This window comes from Bos grunniens, chromosome 3 (genome assembly GCF_055505025.1).
Source record: "Bos grunniens cultivar Pamir isolate PY7600 chromosome 3, Bosgru_T2T1.0, whole genome shotgun sequence".
In the NCBI taxonomy this organism is placed as follows: domain Eukaryota; kingdom Metazoa; phylum Chordata; class Mammalia; order Artiodactyla; family Bovidae; genus Bos; species Bos grunniens.
The window spans coordinates 92,663,181-92,686,860 of record NC_141167.1 but is presented as its reverse complement, the minus strand read 5'-3'; the positions used below and the strand labels follow the sequence as shown (position 1 = coordinate 92,686,860).

General features: G+C 38.9%; 1 protein-coding gene across 7 annotated transcripts in view; it reads left to right on the top strand.

The window, feature by feature from the left end:
* Nucleotides 1-23,673, top strand: part of DENND2C (DENN domain containing 2C) — a 93,337-nt gene extending 69,664 nt beyond the window's left edge. For 3 of the 7 annotated variants that reach the window (XM_086391985.1, XM_086391984.1, XM_086391986.1), the window contains 11 exons: nt 1,989-2,098; nt 3,675-3,744; nt 4,268-4,345; nt 4,958-5,098; nt 5,565-5,713; nt 6,179-6,356; nt 12,392-12,433; nt 13,567-13,672; nt 20,066-20,305; nt 20,551-20,637; nt 21,693-23,673. In XM_086391985.1, the coding sequence (XP_086248111.1) occupies nt 1,989-2,098; nt 3,675-3,744; nt 4,268-4,345; nt 4,958-5,098; nt 5,565-5,713; nt 6,179-6,356; nt 12,392-12,433; nt 13,567-13,672; nt 20,066-20,305; nt 20,551-20,637; nt 21,693-21,724 (1,233 nt within the window). In that variant the 3' untranslated portion in view covers nt 21,725-23,673. Of the gene's footprint in view, nt 1-1,988; nt 2,099-3,674; nt 3,745-4,123; nt 4,346-4,957; nt 5,099-5,564; nt 5,714-6,178; nt 6,357-12,391; nt 12,487-13,566; nt 13,673-20,065; nt 20,306-20,550; nt 20,638-21,692 lie in introns of those variants that run through there. The other 4 variants (XM_086391988.1, XM_086391987.1, XR_015160756.1 and 1 more) reach the window with 3 other exon arrangements.
* Nucleotides 23,674-23,680: the final 7 nt, after the last annotated feature.

Below are 23,680 nucleotides of genomic sequence, written 5' to 3'. Positions count from 1 at the left end.
ATCATTACATCAGGGCTTACAAAGTGATGGCCTCTGAGCTTATTAAGCCCACAGACATATTTTGGGGGGGTTGCTGTAATACAGTAATAAAATAATAATAAAGTTTTTGTCGTCAGTTTTTTGTTTAAAAGTCAAATTTCACATAGAAATCTGTATTTCGGCTTTGTCCTGAGAAACTGGAAAGACCGCCAGCACTCAGCCCACATTCCTAAGTGGCAGGAGCAGGACTGACTTCATGGGTATGTGACCACTGCAGTCACAAAAGGCCTCTGTCTCCTAGAAGGGCCCTGCTCCACAGGCAACTCTCAATTTATATTTGAATTTGTGTTTTGTAAGCGAGGAGTAAGGTCTGATGAGACAGTGGGGCGTGTGCCAGAGTCTTAAAGCCTGGCTTCATGCATGGTCTCACCTGCTTCCTCCCCAAAATGGGTTCTCTAGGTGTCCTCACTCCTACTTCTTGGTTCCCCAGGTCCTGTCAGGCTTCTGCCTTTCCAGCCTCACTCACTGGCTGCTGCCACCCTCTGCAGCATGCATGGGGAGGGTCAGGATCAGGCAAGCATTAACCCCGCAGTGTCTTAAGCAACGCATGGTCTTGCTTAATGCCTTAATGCAGTGTCTTAATGCCCTGCCCTGGGCATTGCTACTCCTATTCAGTGGGTGGTCTAGAGGTGCAAGCCTTTTCATCACCCCCAGTCCAAGTACTGAGCATGTGCCTGTGTGGAGGTTACAGCCCCTTGAGGCTTGCCCAGCTGCTGTGGGTTGGAGTGGCGGGCTCATGGTAAGGGAGTTACCCCGGCTCAACTTCCCTACCCTAGTCAGGACACAGGGTTTGAGTCCTGTGCCTGGCCCGAGGTGAAACCCCGCAGCTGGTGGGTCAGTTGTGCACCAGATTGTGAGCCAGGGTCCCTGAGCACCTGTGAATGTCCACATTTATCCCCAAGATCCTCATGCCTGAGGAAGCATGCCTTTGAATGCAAAAATCAAAAACCCTGTTTTGTTTTAGAAATTAAAAGGTAGGTCACTGACATTAGTTACATGAAGGCAATATGGTAATTAGACTTATCTGCTTATTTTTGTACTAATTTTTAAATGTCTTGATTTAACTAAATTTAGACTGTTCTCTAAAGTACAATACCAAACTTGCACAAAAGGGTCTTCCATGCTAGAATTTTACAGGAAGTCACAAACCCATAATTAGGCAACAAAGATTATATGCTAAGGGAAATGATTATATATGGGGTGGATTCTAAAAATATGGTTTTTTCTAAGTAACGGTCATCTGACTTTTCAAAACATCTTGGATTATTGATCAGAGTATCTTGAGCTGGCTAGGTTTTTGCTATCACTATGTTATAACATAGATCTTCATTTATTTCATAGTTCATGATTCATAAAAATATTCTGACTAGTATGTGAATACTTGAATTAAGATTCTTTCTCTAGATAAGAAACTGTTTTCAATAATTTCTCTCATATCAGATTATAGGATCTCCTCAAGTACCCTCTCTCTATAAAAACAGAATTCTTTTTACTTAGAAACTGTTCCTTAGAAAATTTCAGTGATTAACAGTCTTGGCCCTCCTCTTTTATTAAACTGCACAAAAGCACTCTGAGATTGCTGCTGCTGCTGCTACTAGGTCGCTTCAGTCGTGTCCAACTCTGTGCGACCCCATAGACGGCAGCCCACCAGACTCTGTCATCCCTGGGGTTCTCCAGGCAAGAACACTGGAGTGGGTTGCCATTTCCTTCTCCAGTGCATGAAAGTGATAAGTAAAAGTGAAGTCTCTCAGTTGCATCTGACTCTTCGCGACCCATGGACTGCAGCCCACCAGGCTCCTCTGTCCATGGGATTTTCCAGGCAAGAGTACTGGAGTGGGTTGCTACCTCGACTTATTGGATACCTCTTTTCCTGAGAGCAGGCTGAGTTTTTTTGTTTCTGCACTCCACTTACATAGAATATTAGTCACTTCCAGTGTTATTTTTTTCAGGGTGATCATGGCTTTAAGCAATCCAGAGACACTGAAGAAAGGCTCAAAGTTATCCCTAAATTTTGTTTTCCTGATTCAAAGGACTGGGTGCCAACCTCAGAACTCAAGAGGTAAATAGACTACTTTATCTGATTTCTTTTGTTGAAACTGCAAAAGTAGAATCAGAATGTTCGAAAAACAGATAGAACCAGTAGTGAAGCTATGTGTACTCTGTGGCAGGGAAGGAAGGAACAGAATTAGGACATTTCCTATGTGGGGCTCCCAAAAGAAAAGTACAGTGTTAACGGGAAAACAAGTTTGAGAGTCTCTTCAATTTGCCACTTTACATACAATCAGAAATGCCACCAAGTGGACATAAAAGGAAAAAAACACTGAACTTAAGAACTCAAAAACAAAAATAAAACATGGCAGTGTCTGCATCTTGTATCTCCCTCAAATTGTTAGAAACAGCTATAGCCCAGATTGTATGTTCCCCTGTCAAACTTGTACAAAAAGGAGGCTGGAGTTTGGAAGGTGTAAGTATATTGGAAAGGAATTATAAGAAATTTCTTCCCAGTATCTAGAGGAAATTACTATTTTCAATTAATAAGACATCATCATCTCATATCCTGCTTGTAAATAGATGACTGCTTCTTTCAAAACTGGAATTACTGGTCATGTATTTAGGCTGAAAAGCATGATTATGTGAACCATATCACATGCTGATGACCTGCTGGAAGACAGCCTCAGCTGTTGCCTAACTGGCTGTGCTCTTCCACGCTGCGTTGCCTCCAGACTAAGCTGCTGCCTCTCACAACCAGTTTAGCCTGATCGCCACTGTCATCTCTGAGCCATCAATCCTGATGCTTTGTGCTGTCAGTTGCACTGCTGACCACATAGGCAGCTTCTTTCATATTGACCTGGCTGCTCCATGGTTGGCTTTTCCCTCTCCCCAAGAGTTATGTGTGTTCATTCTAAAATATATGGAAAATACAGAGAAGTAAATAAAAAGCAAAAATTAGAAATCACTGGCATTCTGGTTTACTCAGAGATAATCATTGTGTTTTGAGATGTTCCCTTCCAATCTTTATTCTTGTCCGTACATAGATGTATGTATATAATGTTGTTCAGATTTGAATTCCTTTTGATTGTTAATGAATTTATTTCTTGGGCCTCTCTAGGTCTTCATTTTGTAAGTTACCTATGCATTTTATCTTTTGCCTATGTTTCTAATGAGATATCAATTTTCCTATTATTTTTTATATATTAAGGATATAATCTTTTGCCTATCACTGTTCCATATGACCTCTCAAAACTAAGTAGAAGAATTTGGAAAGGAAGAATAGCTTATTAAAATCCTTTTTAGCTTACCTATGTGTTTGGCTAAACTGAGCATTCAACAAAAGGAAAATAGACTTGATTAATAGCTGACCGGATAAATAAGAAAGTGAAAGGAGGTGATGGCTTCAGCAGCTCATCCCATACCTGTTCTCTCACTCCAGTACAAAGTAAGATATTCTCAAGAGCTGGACCTTTGAGAATTTGAGAATTTTCCCTCAGGAAGAACATGACTTGCAATAAATGTAATATTGATGCTTCCTCTTACATCACAAAATTGCTGCTGTTAGACACTAATTTTTAATTTCTTGTTCCAAGGAATGTCATAAGTAGTTGTTTGAATCTCAAACTATTGACTGTTTTTTTCAGTGAAACCTTCTCCTTTGTCTTAACTGGTGAAGATGGGAGCCGGTGGTTTGGTTACTGTAAGAAGCTCTTGGTAAGTCCCAGAGCTGTGTTCCAGGCAGCTTTGGTCAAGAAACAATAGAGTCAGACTGGGAACTTCAGAAGCATAATTTCTAGATGAGTCTGGGGGCTACTTAATGATCTGTGTATTACAAAGAAGCTATGTTAGCTTTAAACAGTAAGAGCAGGGTGGAGGTTAGCCACAGAGTGTTTTGGAATAGAAAGGGTATGGATTTATTTTATTTGTCTGTAATAGATAATGAAAGCACTGACATTGTAACTGAAGTCAGTCTGCTTATGTTTGAGGAATGGAGTACAATGAGCTAGTCGAGGGAGCTCTGAGTTACTTTCTTCTTGCTTAGATGCCTTCATTAAGCTGGAATGAATCATACCATCTTTTTTTTTTTTTTTAGCATTTTTCCATCTTTCAGTGTTCCCTGAGAATGAGACCTTTGGTTCCTACTCTATACTAAGGAGTATTAAGAGGTATAAATAGTCCAAATTAGTAAAGACTTGTGCTACTTAATTTTTGCTTTGTTGTTATTGTTGTTGTTTAGCCAGAAGGCAAAGGAAAGCGACTCCCTGAGGTATACTGCATGGTCAGTCGCCTAGGCTGCTTCAACCTTTTTTCAAAGGTGAGTGGAGAATGGGTGCTATGAAAGATGGTGTCCTTTCTGAGCCCTGAGTACATCTTTGTTTCTGATGGCTTCACTAGGCAATGTTAAGTGGCACAGACTTTTAACATTCTACTTTAGAAAGGGTTTTCCTTTAGTAGATTTGAACTACAGGTTTGAAGGCTTAAACTTAGATCTCTAAACCACATGATGTTGCCCTGTAATCCTCACTTGGGTTTGCTAAACCTTGCTGCTTAAAGCGGAACTTTGCCTGAAGTTTATCTTGTCTCATGTCTCTCCCAAGCACCAAACTGCAGGATATTATTGTGTTACTTTCTTTGCCCCTTCCTTGGTGATATAAAAAGGGGCTCCTTTCTAAAATTAAATTGATCTATTTTTGTAACTTTTCTTAGAGATTTAAAGATACCTCCAAGAGAAAGGAGGCCTTTAATGAACTTTTATTAAAGGTGGCAGAAGCTTATCTGTCTTAAAATCTGGTGATCGTATTATTTTCAAGTTTGTGCAGTTCCTTTAATAGGATTTCAGTTTTTCAGTTCCTTTAATAGGATTCTTTTATGTTTTTGAACTGAGTCCTTAATTAAAAAAAAAAAAAGATATGTTTTGTGTATGTAGATTCTAGACGAAGTAGAGAAAAGAAGAGAAATGTCTCCAGCTTTGGTTTACCCCTTCATGCGAAGTGTCATGGAAGCTCCTTTCCCAGCTCCTGGACGCACCATCACAGTGAAGAGCTACCTCCCTGGGGCTGGAGATGGGGTAAGTTAGTTAATTTTGAGGAGACTCGCTAGCTGCCAACACGCAGTCCTTACGCTGGTAGACCTTACGTGATAGAAACCTTTCTCCTTTTCATAAATTACACAGAGTGTGTTTCAGTCGCAGAAGCACTAGAGAAACATCCAGTTCATCTGTGAGATTGTTGATCCTAGACCCCAAGAACCAGAGGTTTCTCTACCATTCATAGATTGAACCACTCATAAGTTGACCTGCAAGAGGTCAATTTCAATATGACAAATGTTGTCCGGTGGGATAAAAGATTTCACCAGAAATTTATGGCATGAAACTATAAAGTATTAAGTCTTGAGATCAGTGTAGGCTGCTTCACAAACTGCAGCAGCCCCTCTCTCTTGAATTTAATCTGTAAAAGAGTGATAGGGTCCATTAGTATTGTCATTAGGAATCTTTTCCCACCTCAGCTCCCCTAATTGAAGTGTTTGCATTGCAGTCCATTGAACTGTGCCGACCACTGGACTCACGGCTGGAACATGTTGATTTTGAGTGTCTCTTTAAGTGCCTGAGCGTGTGCCATCTCATTCGAGTCTGTGCCTCTCTCCTTTTGGAGCGGAGGGTAATCTTTGTCGCCAACAGCCTAAGGTGAGAAATAAGTAAGATATGTCACATCAGACTGGGGTTTTACTTGTTCTTAGTGTTTTAGAATTTGGCCATATTAAAAAAAAACAAAAACGTTTAGGTAGGATCTCAATTACTTAATGCTGTAGAGACATGGATAATACAAAAGCTAATTGTGTTCAGCTATACCAGTCTCTTTTGAGGATTGCAATTAATTTACCTTTAAAATGTGTTTTGTTGAAACTTGTTAAAAATTGGTATTGATTCTCTGAGTATACACTAGTTTTTAGCAATATAAATTGTGGGAAACAACTGGATTGAGATTAAAGATTTTCAGAAAATTAAGTTAAAAATTAAATAGAATGTTAATGAGTAATCACAGAATTGTTCATCTGCGATCACTGGTTTGTAATGCTGTAATGTCATATCTGACATGCTCACCATATGTTGCTGTTTATGTGATATCAGTTTGCTTTCTCCTCTGGCTAGCACCCTGTCAAAATGTGGTCATGCAGCGGTTGCCACACTGTATCCATTCACCTGGCAGCATACCTACATCCCGGTCCTGCCAGCATCTATGATTGACATTGTGTGCTCACCTACTCCATTCCTTATTGGAATCCTGTCTTGCTCCTTACCACAGCTCCAGGACCTACCCATTGAAGAGGTAATATGGGAGAATTAGTACCTGTGAAAAAGATTGCAGCACTGGCAAATGAAAACAAGTGATTTTTAACAGTGACGGATATGTCATTAATTAATGATAATATGTACTTATTATTGTTATGCTATCATATTTTTGTATCTGCTTATTAAAATGAGAAAAATACTATAGTACACATGAATCTGAAGTTATATCTTATTTATAGCATTGAACCATGGGCTAATTCTTGTGTTATTCTGAAGAATAGGTCTTTTTTTTTTTTTAAATCATGCACAAAAACTACTCTGGGTTAATTTTTAAATTCTTTCAAATATAACATACATATAGAACAAAATGTATAGCTCAGTTAATTATCACAAAGTGAATGCTAATGGTAACCAACATTAGAATAGAATAGAGACATTACAGCCCTGGAAACAAAGTCCTCATCATGCCTTCTTTTTCTTGTTTTAAAATTTTTTTTTAATTATTCTTATTTATTGTTTGGCCATATTGTGTGGCATGTGGGATCTTAGTTCCTGACCAGGGATCAAACCTCTGTCCCTACACTTGGAGCTTGGCATCTTGACCACTGGACTGCCAGGGAAATCCCCCTCATGCTTTCCTCTAATCACTGTTCTCTAACCCCACTCCTTGCAAAAGGTAACTATTATCTTGAATTTTGATGCTCATTTTCTTGTTTTTCTTTATAACTTAACATCCTGGGCATGTATCCCTAGACAATATAGTTCAGTTTTGCCTGGTTTTAAGCTTGATATAAATGGATTCATACAGCAATATTTTTCTTTTCTTTTTTTTTTCTTAGTCTGGCTTCTTTCAAGCAACATTATATCTTTAAGATTCACCCATGTTGTGAGTTTAACAGTAGTTTGATCATTCTGATTGTGTATAGTAATCCATTGTGTGAATGTACTGCAGTTTTCTCATCCATTCTACAGTTGATGGACATTTGAGTTGTTTCCAGTTTGGAGTTATTATTAATAATGCTGCTATAAATATTCTTGTTCATGACCCTTGGTACATATGTGCATACAGTTTTATGGGCAAATATTTGGAAATGGAATTGCTGGGTCATAGGGAAAACATGTCTTCAACTTTAGTAAGTAAAGTCAAGCTTTTCCAAAGTACTTGTGCCAAGTTAAACTTCTTCCAGCAGTGTATGAGAGTTCCTGTTGCTCCATATCCTTGTCAGCCCTTGTTGTGATCAGTTCATATAATTTAGCTTATCAGATAGTTGTATTTTATTTTGGTTTTATTGGTATTCCTTGATTATGGTTGAGGGTGAGCATCTTTCTATGTTTATTAGCCATTTGAATGTCAATTTTTGTAAAATCCATAGGCTGTCCTTCTGCTGAATTGATTACTTTCATTGATTTGTAAGAGGCCTTTTCATACTCTGAATATGAACTCCTTTGTGGTTTGGCTTTTCATTCTCCAAAAAGATTTTTTTTAAATATGGAAATGCTCTTAATTTTAATGTGGCCAGAACTGTCAATCTTTTTTTTTTTTTTTTTAATGGTTAGTGTTTTTGTGTGTGTGTGTGTGTGAACTGCTTAAGTTTTTCTTAATATTAGCTTCATGGAAATAGCCTCCTCTGTTAGTTCCTGAAAGCTTTATTATAATGCCTTTAATTTTTGGCTCTTAAGCCTGGGGATTGATTTTTTATTTTATTTTTTTGTATATAATAGGAGGTAGGGAGAATTCCCTGGCAGTCTAGTGATTAGGACTCAGCACTTTCACTGCTGAGGATGTCAGTTCAGTCCCTGGTTGGGGAACTAAGATCTCACAAGCTGCGCGATATGACCAAAAAAGAAAGAAAGGAGGTAGGGATCATTTCATTTTTTTAAATATGGATAGCCTACTATCCGAGTACCACTTACTGAAAAAACTCTTCTTTATTACACTGATGGGTTAACCTCCCCCCTCCAATTTTTTTGAGAAATGATTTACATATAACATTGTGTTAGTTTAAATGTACAACATAATGATATGATTTTAGAAAAGGCAGAGGAACCAGATATCAAATTGCCAACGTCCGCTGGATCATGGAAAAAGCAAGAGAGTTCCAGAAAAACATCTATTTCTGCTTTATTGACTATGCCAAAGCCTTTGACTGTGTAGATCACAATAAACTGTGGAAAATTCTGAAAGAGATGGGAATACCGGACCACCTGATCTGCCTCTTGAGAAATCTATATGCAGGTCAGGAAGCAACAGTTAGAACTGGACATGGAACAACAGACTGGTTCCAAATAGGAAAAGGAGTACGTCAAGGCTGTATATTGTCACCCTGCTTATTTAACTTCTATGCAGAGTGCATCATGAGAAACGCTGGAGTGGAAGAAACACAAGCTGGAATCAAGATTGCCGGGAGAAATATCAATCACCTCAGATATGCAGATGACACCACCCTTATGGCAGAAAGTGAAGAGGAACTCAAAAGCCTCTTGATGAAAGTGAAAGAGGAGAGTGAAAAAGTTGGCTTAAAGCTCAACGTTCAGAAAACGAAGATCATGGCATCTGGTCCCATCACTTCATGGGAAATAGATGGGGAAACAGTAGAAAACAGTGTCAGAGTTTATTTTTGGGGGCTCCAAAATCACTGCAGATGGTGACTGCAGCCATGAAATTAAAAGACGCTTACTCCTTGGAAGGAAAGTTATGTCCAACCTAGATAGCATATTCAAAAGCAGAGACATTACTTTGCCAACAAAGGTCCATCTAGTCAAGGCTATGGTTTTTCCTGTGGTCATGTATGGATATGAGAGTTGGACTGTGAAGAAGGCTGAGAACTGAAGAATTGATGCTTTTGAACTGTGGTGTTGGAGAAGAGTCTTGAGAGTCCCTTGGACTGCAAGGAGATCCAACCAGTCCATGAAGGAGATCAGCCCTGTGATTTCTTTGGAAGGAATGATGCTAAAGCTGAAGCTCCAATACTTTGGCCACCTCATGCAAAGAGTTGACTCATTGGAAAAGACTCTGATGCTGGGAGGGATTGGGGGCAGGAGGAGAAGGGGACGACAGAGGATGAGATGGCTGGATGGCATCACTGACTCGATGGATGTGAGTCTGAGTGAACTCCGGGAGTTGGTGATGGACAGAGAGGCCTGGCGTACTGCAATTCATGGGGTTGCAAAGAGTCAGACACGACTGAGCGACTGAACTGAACTGAACTGAATGATATGATATGATATATACCTATATTTGAGGGCTTCCTTGGTGACACTGGTGGTAAAGAATCCACCTAGCAATGCATTAGGCATAAGAGACGTGGGTTTGATCCCTGGGTCATGATGATGCCTTGGAGGAGGAAATGGCAACCCGCTCCAGTATTCTTGCCTGGAGAATCCCGTGTACAGAGGAGCCTGGCAGGCTACAATCCATAGGGTCACAAATAGTCAGACATGACTGAAAGGACTTCATACACACACACACATGCATATATTTCAAAATGATTACCACAGTAAGTTTAGTTAATATCCATCACCTAACATAGTTAGAAAAAGTTTTTTCTTGTGATGACAACTTTTAAGATGGACTCTTAGCAAGTTTCAAATATACAATATAGTATTGTTAACTGTAGTCACATGCTGTACATTACATATCCAGCACTTACTTACCTTATAACTGGAAATTTGTGCCTTTTGATTCCCTATACCCATTTTATCTATCTCCCAACCCATCTCTGGCAACCACCAATCTGTTCTCTGTATCTATGAATTCGGTTGTTTTAGATTCCACATGTAAGTGAGATCATATGGTATTTGTTTTTCTCTGCTTAACTTATTGCACTTAGCATCCACATTGTTACTATGGCCGGATTTCCTTCTTTTTATAGCTGAATAATATTCCATTGTATATATTGTATGTATATATTGTATGTATATATATACACCTCTTTATCTAGTCATCTGTATGCACAGTTAGGTTGTTTCATTGTTATGGCTGTTGTAAATAATGCTGCAGTGAACATGGGGGTGCAGCTATTCTTCAAAATAGTGATTTTGTTTCCTTTGGATACATGCCCAGAAGTGGCATTGCTAAATTATGTGCTGGTTCTATTTTTAATTTTTTGAGGAACCTCCTTACTGTTTCCAGAGTGGCAAAACCAATTTACATTTCCATAAAGAGTACACAATAGTTTCCTTTTCTCTACATTCTTGCCAGTATCTGTTATCTCTTGTCTTTTGTTAATAATCGTTCTAACAGGTGATAATATCACATTGTTGTTTTTTGGTCTGCATTTCTTTGATGTAGAGTATCTTTTCATATGTTTATTAGTCATCTGCATGCCTTCTTTGGAATAATGTCTATTCAATTCCTCTGCCTGTTTTTTGTTTTTTTTTCCTCTACCTGTTTTTAAATTTGATTCTTTGGGGTTTCTTTTTTTCCTGTTGAGTTGTATGAGTTCTTTATATGTTTTGGATATTAACCCCTTAACCAGTATATGAATTTCAGGTATTTTTCTCCCATTCTGTAGGTTTTCTTTTTATTTTACTGATGGTTTCCTTTGCTATTCAGAAGCTTTTTAGTTTGATGTAGTCCAACCTGCTTATTTTTGCCTTTGTTACCTGTGCTTTTGGTGTCAAATCCAAAAAATCATTGCTAACACCAATGTAAAGATGCTACCCCGCTATGTTTTCTAGGAGTTTCATGATTTCAGGTCTTATGTTTAAGTCATTAATTCATTTTGAGTTGATTTTGTGTATGGTATAAGATAGGGATCCAATTTTATTTTTTGGCATGCAGCTAATTTTCCTATAACCATTTCTTGAAGAGATTGTCCTTTCCCTGTTGTATATTCTTGGCTCCATTGTCATAAGCTAATGGACTATTTGTGAGGTTTATTTTTGAACCCTGTATTCTGTTCCATTAAGCTATGTGTCTGTTTTATACTAGTACTACACTGTTTTGATTGCTATAGCTTTGTAATAGTTTGAAATGAGAACGTATGATGGCCTCTACCTTTATTCTTCTTTCGTAAGATTGCTTTGGCTATTTGGGGTCTTTTGTGGTTCCACAGAAATTTTAGAATTGTTCTATTTCTGTGAAAATTGCCATTGGAATTTTGATGGGGATTGCACTGACTGTAGATTGCTTTGGGTAGTACAAACTTTTTAACAATATTGGTTCTTCCACTCCATGAGCACAGAATATCTTTCCATTTATTTGTGTATTGTTCAGTTCCTCTTACCAGTATCTTATAGTTTTCAGCATAGATATCTTTTACCTCCTTATTTAAATTTATTCCTAGGTATTTTATTCTTTTTGATATAGTTGAAGATGAAGTTGTTTTCTTAATTTATTTTTCAGATACTTTATTGTTAGCATATAGAAACATTCCTAATTTTGGTATTAACCTATTTTTTACTTTGTTACTATGGAAATTTTAAACATATGTAAAAATGAAAAAAGAATAAAATTAATTACCCTCCTTAAATACTTATAAAGTTTAGACTAATTGTACTACCTCTCTCCCATAATATTTTGAAGTATATCCTTATGTTATTTCATAATTCTAAATATTACAATATGAATATCTAAGCCTAAGATCATTTTAACATAATCACAATACCATTATCACACCTAAAAAATTTAATAACAGTTTTTAATATCAGAAAAATTCAATATTCAGATGTCTAATTATTTCGTAAATTTTTCATAGCTTGAATTAGGTCCCAGATAAAGTCTATACACTGTATTTGGTTGGTGTGGTTTTTTTTAGTCTCTTTTAATCTCTAGGTGTGCCACCATCATTTTTTTTTACTTGAAATATTCTTTACTAGTGTTGATGAGTTAGCTTTTAAATGGGCTAAAACTTTAATGCATAACAATATCCAATCACTTTATATACTGGAAACTATTATAATATTTAAGTCAGTTATATTTCAATTAAAAACAAAACCAAAAAACCCTTTAAGTTTAAAACTATTCCCATTGCATGAAAGAATCAAAGCATTCTTCCTGATCTAACAACGCCTAATGTATTTCTCTCTGAATGTCTCTGGTTTAACTTGTCTGGCTCCTTTATTCCATAGGTGCTGATAGTTGATCTCTGCGCAGACAAGTTTTTACAGGAGGTGGGTGACAAAGGAGATGATTACATAATGTTTGGGGATAATTGGCCAGAAAATATGTGAAAGTACTTAGAGAAGGTGACTCAGGCAAGACCTATAGTTCCTACATACACACTTGACTTGACACTGTGGCCAATCATACGAGATTGACCTGAAAAATTTGTCTTGGGTTCATAGCTGTCTGTCTCAATTTAAGGAAGGAGGAAACAGATTAAATGTCATTCTCAAAAGAGGTGACCCTCCCTTCAAGTCTTATGGGTTGATATATAGGCCTCTAATTTAATTAAATTTAACAAGTATTCAACACCAATTATTTCTAGATGTTCTGCTAGTCGGTCAGAAACTAAAGATGAGTAAGACACTCAGCTTGATCCCTCAGGCCTTACAGTTTAAAGGGGGAGAGGGAGCAGATATAGCCATAAAGTTTTAGAAATGATATATATTTGAAATTTGCACAAGATACAGTAGGGGCAAAAAGAAATAGTCACTTATTCTGGATAGTGAAGAGGAGAATTAGAAAAGCCTTAGAGCAACCCTCTGTATGTAACCTGTATATAGGTTTGTGAGCACTGAACATAGGGTGAAAAGAATGTTTCTTGTTTCATAATCAATCAGCTCATCACATTTGAAACACCATTTATTTGGGAATGATCTTTGTAATATATCATATGACTTGGAGATGAGAACTATTTGGTTTGGAAACTTCCAAAGAGTCTTATAAGACATATTATTTATGTTTCTTAAATTTAATTAAGATGTTCCCTGGTGGCTCAGATGGTAAAGAATCTGCCTGCAGTGCAGGAGACCAGGGTTCAATCCCTGGGTGGGAAAGATCCTCTGGAGAAGGGAATGGCTACCTACTACAGTACTCTTGCCTGGAGAATCCCATGGACAAAAGAGCCTAGCAGGCTACAGCCCGCAGGGTCATAAAGAGTCGGACACAACTGAGCGACTAACACTTCCACACCAGAAACATCATGGATTCTGTTCAATGTAGGGAAGGAAGCTTCAGACAGACTCCTTTTAGCCGAAATACATACAAAGCCACCTGTGGCACCTGGGGGACTTTAATAGGGCCCTAAGTTTGAGACTTTCTCTCTCAAAGCTCATGAAAATCTCAATTTTCTTCTCTTAAGGTATCTGATGAGGATGAAATTCTACCACCTAAACTACAAGCTGCCCTGATACAGATTTTGGAAGAACGAAATGAAATATTGGCTCAGGAGCAGAATTTTTCACAAGGTATGAGACAAGTGGCTGAGGATTTAAGGTCAAGACAGTAAAAACCAAATGCCCAGCATCCTGCCAAAGCATATATAAAAGTAGTATGAGATTGCCTGTGCCTTCATAAACTGATAGTCAGCTTCCTTGCTCACCCTCGATGTGCCAAGTCCTCTTCTTTTTCAGGACTTTGGCATTTGCTCAGTTCCATGTATGGAATGCTATTCCCCTAGGCACATGGCTCCTGCTCTTTGTTCTTGTAGGTCCATGCTCAAATGTCAGTTTCTTAGTGAGGCTTTTCCTGACTGTCCTGTTTCCACTTGTCCCCATTCCCTTAGCACTTCCTGTCCTCCTTCCTGACCTAATTTTTCTCCATGGCCTTCATCACCATCTGATGTGCTAGAGTGTAAGTTCTATGAGAACAGTGACTGTCTGTTTGTTTTCTATTTCCAATACTTTGAACAGCATTCACTAAATAGGTACTCAGTAAGTATTTGTTAAATGAAAAGATGAATAATATTTATTGGGTGGCTTACTGTATGCCAAGCATTATTTTAAGCACTTAGCATACATCTTATTTGATCCTTGTAATATCTGTATGAAGCAGGTATTATTATTTAATCCCCATTTTACAGATGAGAACTCAAAGGCTGTTTACTGATGGGGATCATTAGAGAAGGAGCAAGTTTAGAGGAGTAACTAAAAGTTCAGTTTTGAACATTAAGTTTGAGATACCTGAACGTGAAAGTCACTCAGTTGTGTCCAACTCTTTGCAACCCCATGGACTATGCAGTCCATGGAATTTCCCAGGCCTGAATACTGGAGTGGGTAGCCTTTCCCTTCTCCAGGGGATCTTCCCAACCCAGGGACCAAACCCAGGTCTCCTGTGTTTCAGTCGGATTCTTTACCAGCTGAGCCACAAGGGAAACCCAAGAATACTGGAGTGGATGGCCTATCTGTTCTTCAGTGGATCATCCTGACCCAGGAATTGAACAAAGCAAACTGGGGTATCCTGCATTGCAGGCGGATTCTTTACCAACTGAGCTATCAGGGAAGCCCATTCATTCTCTTAACAGTTTCATCTTCCCAACTCAGGGATCAAACCCAGGTCTCCCGCATTGTGGGCAGATTCTTTACCAGCTGAGTCATAAGGGAAGCCCAAGAATACTGGAGTGGGTAGCCTATCCCTTCTCCAGTAGATCTTCCCAACCCAGGAATCAAACTGGGGTCTCCTGCATTGCAGGTGGATTCTTTACCAACTAAGCTATCAGGGAAGCCCCTTGAGCTACCTATTGGATACCTATCTAATATCTGGCAGACATTCACCTGGAGATATCAAGTAGGCATTTATATACAAGAATTTGAAATTCAGAGGAAAGATTTAGGCTAGAGACATACATTGCTATTTTAAATCTGAGGAACCAGATGAGATAACCCAATAGAGTGAGTATAAGTAGAAAATTTAAACAATTTAAGGATTGAGCCCTGGTTGGGAATGATGTGCTTGAATTTATAACTTTTGACAGTTGGGAAGAGAAGAATCCAGCAAAGGAGACTAAAAAGAGCAGCTAGTGAAGTAGGTGGAAAACACAGGAGTATGGATTGCAGAAGCTGAGTGAAGAAAGTATTCCATGAAGGAAAGAGTAAACAGTTATATTTAATGCCACAAAGAGGCCAATAATATGAAAACTGAGAATTGACCAGTGGATTTGACAATGGGAAGGGCTCTGGAAACCTTGGTAACAGCAGATTCAATGAAAAGGTGGGAAGAAAGTGAGACGGGGGTAAGTTCAAGAGAAAACTAGAATGACCTTCATCTTTTTGTAAAATTTTAGCAGAAGAGCAAAAGGCCAAGAATAGCTAAGACACTCCTGAAAAAAAACAAGATTGACGAGCTTGCCCTACAGAACATCAAGATTAACTATAAGGTCATAGTAATTGAGATTATTTGGGTTCAGAAGAAGCAAACAGAGCAATAAAAATGGGAAGAATAGAGAATGCACATGCATAAGGAAACTTGATTTGTGTCAGTCAGTGCCAGCACTGAATAGCAGTGGGAAAAGAATGAACCATTTGGTAAACAGTTCTAGGGCAACTGGTTTTCTACATGAAAAGAAACAGAGATGGATCTGTACTCCACATTATACACAGAATTAATTAGGATAAATTAAAGACTTAATGTTACAAGTAAAACATTTAAAATGTTTAGAAAATGATAGAAACTATTTTATGTTTGGGGACAGTAATGGATTTCTGAAATGTGGCACAAAGAACACAGACTATAAAGGATAAGATTGATTAATTTGACTGTGCTAATTTAAAAATTTTACTATTTATTTATTTGGCTGCATTGGGTCTTTAGTTGCAGAAAAATGTGGGATTTTTTTTCTTTTTAGTTGTAGCACGTGGAATCTTTTTGTGGCATATGAGATCTTTTTTAGTTGTAGCCTGTTGGGTTCCACTTATTGGACCTGGGATCAAACTCAGGCCCCTGCATTGGGAGCATGGAGTCTTAGCCACTGGACCACCCAGGAAAGTCCCTGACTATGTTAAATTTTAAAATTTTCTGTTCATCCAGGGACACCATGGAAAAGGAATAAAAAACAAGATACAAACTAAATGAAGACATTTTCAACAAATATAACTAACAAAGGAATAGTATCTAAAATTTAGTTTTTAAAATTCCTCCAATTTAAAAGTAAAAAGATGGTCAACCCAAGAGAAAAATGGGGGAAAGATATGAACAATCATTTCATAGAAGAGGAAATATGAAAGGCCAACAAATATATGAAAAGATATAGAACCTCATCAAAATCAGGAAAATGTAAATTAAAACCACACTGAGATACCATTTTATATCCACCATATTGGTAAAAATTTTAAAGTCTGACAATATCAAGTATTGATGAGAATGTTTAAATTAGTTCAGTACCTTTGGAAAAACAATTTGGCATCATCTAGTAACGTTAAAGGTGTATATATCCTGCTACTGCTGCTACTAAGTCACTTCAGTCGTGTCCGACCCTGTGCGACCCCATAGATGGTAGCCCACCAGGCTCCCCCGTCCCTGGGATTCTCCAGGCAAGAACACTGGAGTGGGTTGCCATTTCCTTCTCCAGTGCATGAAAGTGAAGAGTGAAAGTGAAGTCGCTCAGTCATGTCCGACTCTTAGCGACCCCATGGTCTGCAGCCCACCAGGCTCTTCCCTCCATGGGATTCTCTAGGCAAGAGTACCGGAGTGGGTACAACCCAACAATTCCATTTTAAATATATACACAAGAGAGCTCTTGCACATGATAACTAGGAAACAAGTACAGTAATTTTTGTAGTGGTATTATATGTGATAGCAAAAACTAGAAACAACCTCAGTGTCCACTGACAAGAGAATATAGCGTTAAAAAAGAATCTTAAAAACACACACTGAGGACTTCCAGTGGTTAAGAGTCTGCCTGCCAATGCAGGGACACCAGTTCTATCCCTGGTCCCAGAAGATTCCACAAGCTGGAGCAACTAAACCTGTGCGCCACAACTACCGAAGACTGCACACCCTAGAGCCGGTGCTCTGCAGTAAGAGAAGCCATTGCAGTGAGACGCCCACACACCGCAACTCGAGAGTAGCCCCGCTCATCGCAACTAGAGAACACCTCTGCTCAGAAACAAAAACCCAGCGCAGCCAAAAAAAAAAGATTAAACATACACACACACTGAATAAAATAATAAGTTTCAGTAGAAGATAATGTTTTATATAATGTTCAAAGACATACAGAACCTTGTTAGGGGTTGGGGTTAAGTTGTTGGGGTTGCATGTGTGTAGTAAGACTACGTAAAGTAAATGAAATACCAAAATTCCAAATAACGGTCACCCTCTATTGGAAAGTAGGGGAAGAATACCACTGAGAGGACATCACACAGAGAACTTCAGAGATACACGTGATGTTCTGTTCTAATCTTGATGGTGGGCATTTGTGTGGTCATTTCATTGCTGGGCTTATGAAATATTCATGCATGTAAAAGAATGTATAATGTATATACATTAAAAGAGAAACAAAGGATGGGAGATAAGGTATTGAAAAACATAATTTTTAAAAGAAAGGGAATTAGGTGTAAGAAAGTGGGTTGTTGTTTAGTCGCTAAGTCGTATCCTACTCCTTGTGACCCTATGGACTGTAGGTCGCCAGGCTTCTCTGTCCGTGGGATTTCCCAGGCAAGAATACTGAAGTGGGTTGCCGTTTCCTTCTCCAGGAGATTGTCCCAACCAAGGGATTGAACCCAGGTCTCTTACATTGGCAGGCAATTCTTTACCGCTGAGCCACTAGGGACCCCCTAAGTATAAACAAATCTTCCGAGAAATTTTTTGCTGTAAACTGGAGGAGGGATGGGACAATAACTGGAAGGAATGAGAGAGTGGGGCAAAAGTGTTGACCATAAAAGCAGTGATGGATTCTCAGTTGCAGAAAAAAACAGATGAGAAGAAAGTCTGTTGAACAAAATATAATGGAAATCTAGATTAGAATAAAAACATAAGGACTTCCCTGGTAGTCCCAAGGCTAAGACTCCGTGCCCCCAATGCAGGGGCCCCAGGTTCAGCCACTGGTCAGAGAAGTACATTGCACATGCCACAACTAAGACCCAGCATAGCCAAATAAATAAATAACTTAAAAAAAATTAAAAATGTAATGTCAAGAGTGGGGTTTAGGGGAGAATGGATACACATATATGTATGGCTGAGTCGCTTTGCTGTAAAACCTGAAACTATCACAACATTGCTAATTGGCTACACTCCAACATAAAATAAAAAACTTAAAAAATGTAATGTCAGAAGAGACCTTAGAAATTGCCTAATCAGCCACCTCGTTGTGCAGATACAGAAAGAGAGGCCCTGAGAGGTAAAACAAGTTGCCCACTATTATACAGCTGTTTCATGGTAGAAATCTGATTAAACCTCAGTCCCAGATTCCCAGTCAGCCCACAGGAAAGAGCAAGAGACACACTGTGCTAGATTACAGTGGTTAAGAATCACCTGACTTGGGGGTTCCTGCAGCTTCTCTCTGGTACTGGGTGAGGTGACCTGAGAATGTCTTTGATTTGAGCTTGATTTTCCTCAGCTGTAACAAGGAAATGATACGTCTGCCTGTCTGGATTATTACTACATTTGTAAAAGCACTCATTAAATTATTATTTATTATGGAATAATCATGATGCAATATGAAATGAGAAAGTTGAGTGAGAAACTGATTTGGTGGAGAAATATAATGAATTTGGTTTTGACATGCATTGTTTATTTATGTGATTTATAGTCTACCAATTTCCTAAAAGGACCTGAGATGGTGACTTTTTGTTTTTGGCTGAGCCCTGTGGCTTGTAGCCAGAGAAGGTAATGGCACCCCACTCTAGTACTCTTGCCTGGAAAATCCCATGGACGGAGGAGCCTGGTAGGCTCCAGTCCATGGGGTCGCTAAGAGTTGGGGACAACTGAGCGACTTCACTTTCACTTTTCACTTTCATGCATTGGAGAAGGCAATGGCAACCCACTCCAGTGTTCTTGCCTGGAGAATCCCAGGGACAGAGGAGCCTAGTGGGCTGCCGTCTGTGGGGTCGCACAGAGTCGGACACGACTGAAGCGATTTAGCAGCAGCAGCAGCAGTGGCTTGTAGCGTCTTAGTTCCCAGACCAGGGATCAAACCCGTGCCCTGGGCAATGATAGCACAGAGTCCTAACCACTAGACTGCCAGGAAATGCCCTAGATGGTGACTTTTAGACAAAAGGAATATAAATGCTAATGGGACAGCCAATTGATGATCACCTAAAATGTAGCCTGAAAGTGTGGAAGGTGAATTTTTGTGAAATATCAGGACTGGAGATCTGAGGTTGAGAATTATTGACAAAGAAAGTCAGCTTTCTCTCCATGCCAGTTAGCTCTTTAAGGAAAGGAATGTTGAAGAGAAGGGGTCCAAAGACCAATCCCAGGAAGAAGAAGAAGAGTCAAGAGTAAAACAAATATTTGGTCATAAAGGCAGGAGAGGAATCAGGAAGACCATCAAATTGTGGGAGACAGAAGGAATGAGGAGGAGGGCAGCACAAGTGCAGCATAGAGTTTTAAGGAGGATTAAAAATTGAAGAGTAGATTAAACTCAGCTGGTTCTCACTGGTCTTTGAAAGAGCAGTTCCAGGGAAATTACAGATGTGCAGACCACAGTATGTGTGGGAAGACAGTGACGGTAAGGATATAAGCCATTTGCTATTTTTCTGGTCATGAAGAGAGCAAGAAAGCTGAGAATGAGGATTCCTATATTTATTCTCTGACCTTTAATCTATGATTCCCTAGGTGTCACTTTTATAACCAGAGCCAGTGTCCCTATAAACACAAAACTTAGGTGATTTTTTTTCCCCTTTCTATTTTCTTTCATTTTGCAGAAGATGTGACACTCAACTCTCTGGTGTCCGAAGCATTTGTCAGGTTTTTTGTGGAGCTGGTGGGACATTATTCTTTGAGCATGACTGTCACTGAGCGTGGGGAGCGTGTATTCCAAAGGGAGCCATTTCGTAAATCTCACACCTCCCGAAGTGTACGCCACTTCCTGGATCTCTTCATGGAAACTCAAATGTTTGCAGGATTCATCCAGGACCGAGAGCTTCGGAAAAGTGGGGTGAAAGGTCAGTTTCATCCTAAAGGTCTCCCTCTGTATTTAGTGAACGCTTGAAAGATTTGAAAATAATATAAACAAAAAATAACATAAGGCTACAAGGACTCACGATCAGTTGTTTATTATGGGAAAATTTTTATTTTGTGATATTGTTTTAGCTCCGGAAGCACACTGGTAATGAGCACAGAGTTTTATTCAGTTGATTTTTCAGTCTTGAGTGTATGACAGTTTGAGCAGCATGAGTTTTCTTTGTAGGTTTGTTTGAGGTCCGGGCTCTCCAATATTTGGAAACAATTCCTGAGTCTGAGCCCAGCGGAGTGAATAGAATTTTGCGAAGTCTTGGTAAGTTGCTGTGTTTTCCTATTATTATTAGATAAATATAGTAAAAAAAAAAAAAAAAAAAAAGATAACAAACTTTTGTGTAAGCATGCCTCATCACAAAAGCTTTACCATCACATCAACAATATAACCTCGCATACAGTGACCAGAAACCATTACCCTATTTCCACAGTGTTTGGAGAATGACAAGACTCTCAGACGTTAGGATTCTCCGTCAGAGTTGTCCATGGGACTGTTTTCCTCAGATGAAGCTTCCTTATAAGAATTTTGCATACCATAATTATTCATCTTTTTCTAGACCACATCCTATGGAGAATCTTATTAAAAACTGCACCTTTTTCCAGAAAAATACCCTTGGAGCATATAAACACATTTTGCATATACTTTTAGGGTGTTCATGGACCCCCTTGAAGCCCATCCATGCACTCCAGGTTAAAAATACCTGGTTAAGGGCATCTGAAGCAAAAGAGGATTTCCTGCAAGTCTCTAATTTTACACTTCAAATTATGCCTAGGGCTGTTACTTTATCTTTATACCACAGTGTTAGATTAGATCAGTGGTTTTCAGCTGTGACTACAATATTAGACTCTCTGGAGAACTTAAATGAAAATTCAGGGAATTCCCTGGAGGTCCTGTGGTTAGAACTTGGAGCCTCCACTGCAATTGGCATGATTCAATCCCTTCTCGGGAAACTAAGATCCCACACTGCAGGCTGCATGGTGCGGCAAAAAAAAAATTAATAAAATCCACTCCCACCCCTCACCAGGCTCCAGGAAATCTCTGGAGAGCAGGAAAAGCAATTTTAACCTGCAGTCAGATTTGAAAATGGCAGGATTAGATAATGTCTGAGTTTCCTTCTATGTCTACAAATAGACGTTTGGGGGTTCTGTGTGTGTATGTTTGGTTTAGGTTTTTTGGTGGTTAAACACATCAACTGATAACTTGAGATGGCAGCTTACTCCTGGGCTGTTCTGAATGACTAGGTTTAATCCCTTGCATCAAATAATGTATCCTAAATAAAAATGAACTAATGAGAGTTCACTCTTTTTTTCCTTTAGGAAGTAAAATGAAATTTCTGCAGAAGAAATGAAATCTTGACTGCCTCCATCCTGAATAGAACAGAAACCGCCAAAGAAACTATTTTTCCAAGAGTCAGGATGCCCTGAAGTATTCTACAAAATGTTGAAAGGTTACAGAGTGGGCCAGGTTCTTGGAGGAGGATTCTCCTGTTGCTGCTGTAGTAACCACTGGAGAATTGTTGGGAGTAGTCTGGAACCTATACTTCCTTTACTCTGTCTGCCTCCAGATTTTTTCAAGTGGCCTTTTGAGTCTTGGCTCATTCTTTGTGTTTTGAGTTTAGCCTATGAAGACACTTGTCTTTTACAAGAGAAGGACATGGTGTTGCATTTTTTAAAACAGCTCAAAGTCGAGCACAGTGAGAAAAGTGCTGCATTTAAGGTACTAGGGAGGCATGATACAAGTCGAGGACACAAGCCCTTCACACGTAATTCTCATCACTGAAATACCATGGCAGCTTTAAACCTATGGGCTGTTTAAGGAATATACTCATCTCTTTTTTGAGGGGCGGGGCGGGGGGGAAGTGTTTAAAGCTAGGGGAATCTCACATGGAAGTCCTATTTATTAACACTGTTGTTGAGTATCTTATAAAAATAGATACCCTACAACATTCCTTCCACATTGTGTGGCACTTGGGTAGCTTGTCCCTCATGTATCGACATTAAACATTGGGAAATTATAGCTAATAGGGGGACTTCCCTGGTGGTTCAGTGCATAAGACTCCACACTTCCACTGCAGGGGACAGTTTCCATCCCTGGTCAGAGAGCTAAGATCCCACGTGCTGTGTGACATGACCAAAAGAGAAAAAATATATAACTAATAGGAAAATTTTGTCTCAAGGGCATGAAAACTACCTTCTTTTTCAGGGTCCATCTTGTGCCGTGAATGGTACGTGTGTGTATGTCATCTTTAATTTACTCTTTAAATCAACTGTTTGCATCTCTCATTTCATTGATGAAGAAAGTGGAATTCAGAGTTTAAATAACTTTAAACTGAAGCCAGGACCATTCATTTTTTTAAAACAAAACTGGTTATTCCTACAGATGGAAAATTGGGCTCTGTGGGATTATAGCTATTGGAAAAGGTTTTTTTGTTTTGTTTTTTGCTTTAAGCTGAAGTGCGCCAGAGCCAACTTGCAGCTCTGAGGATACAGGACTTCATGCTACAGGTGTCCAGCTGAGACTCTTTTCTTGGTTCTTCTAGAAATGTTGGACTTTTTCTCTAAATTGGACTCAGAATATGGACATTTCCTGGGCACACACCACATAATCACCCCAACTTTTAATATCTAAAGTAGTAGCAGTGATTTGAAAGAGAAATTTGTCAGCCATGGTGTAATTTTAATTGATAAATGTTATAGCAAGTGTCAGTTTGTTTTCTTCAACTCCTGCTGATGGCTTTAACTGCATAAAAAATATTCAAACTTAAAACATCGTTGTGTTATGATACAACTTACTGACTTTTGCAGTATTGTCATTACAACCCATTCAGGTGTGTGTGGATGGATCTGAAGCAGACAACATGTAAGATGGGTGCTGTCTAATACAATTCCTATAGATGTGGGTCCAGAAAAATAGAACTGAGCCCGTGTCTTAAAAAAAATAAATGTTTATTAAGCAGCTTACCCCAGTGGGACTTTTACCAGACATTTCCCCATTTGGTCTCTTCTGACACTCCCACCCTGAGGGAACAATCAGTAACTGGGAATTGAGCGTTTATCCCTCTGTGAGGAGCCCTTTACTTCAGGGATGGGAGTCTTATTTTTATCCCTCCCATCTGAAGCTGCTTCCTTAAGTCTGTTTTGTTTTGTTTTTGTAAAGAATTACGAATTCTGGACATGTTTGTAAGATAATCGCTCAAGATTTGTATAAAATATTGTTCACAGATCTTTTAATGAATAAACACAAAAAAATACCATGGAGCTCTTGGAGAATTTAAAATAAAATTGCTTAAGTTGTAAAGATGTTT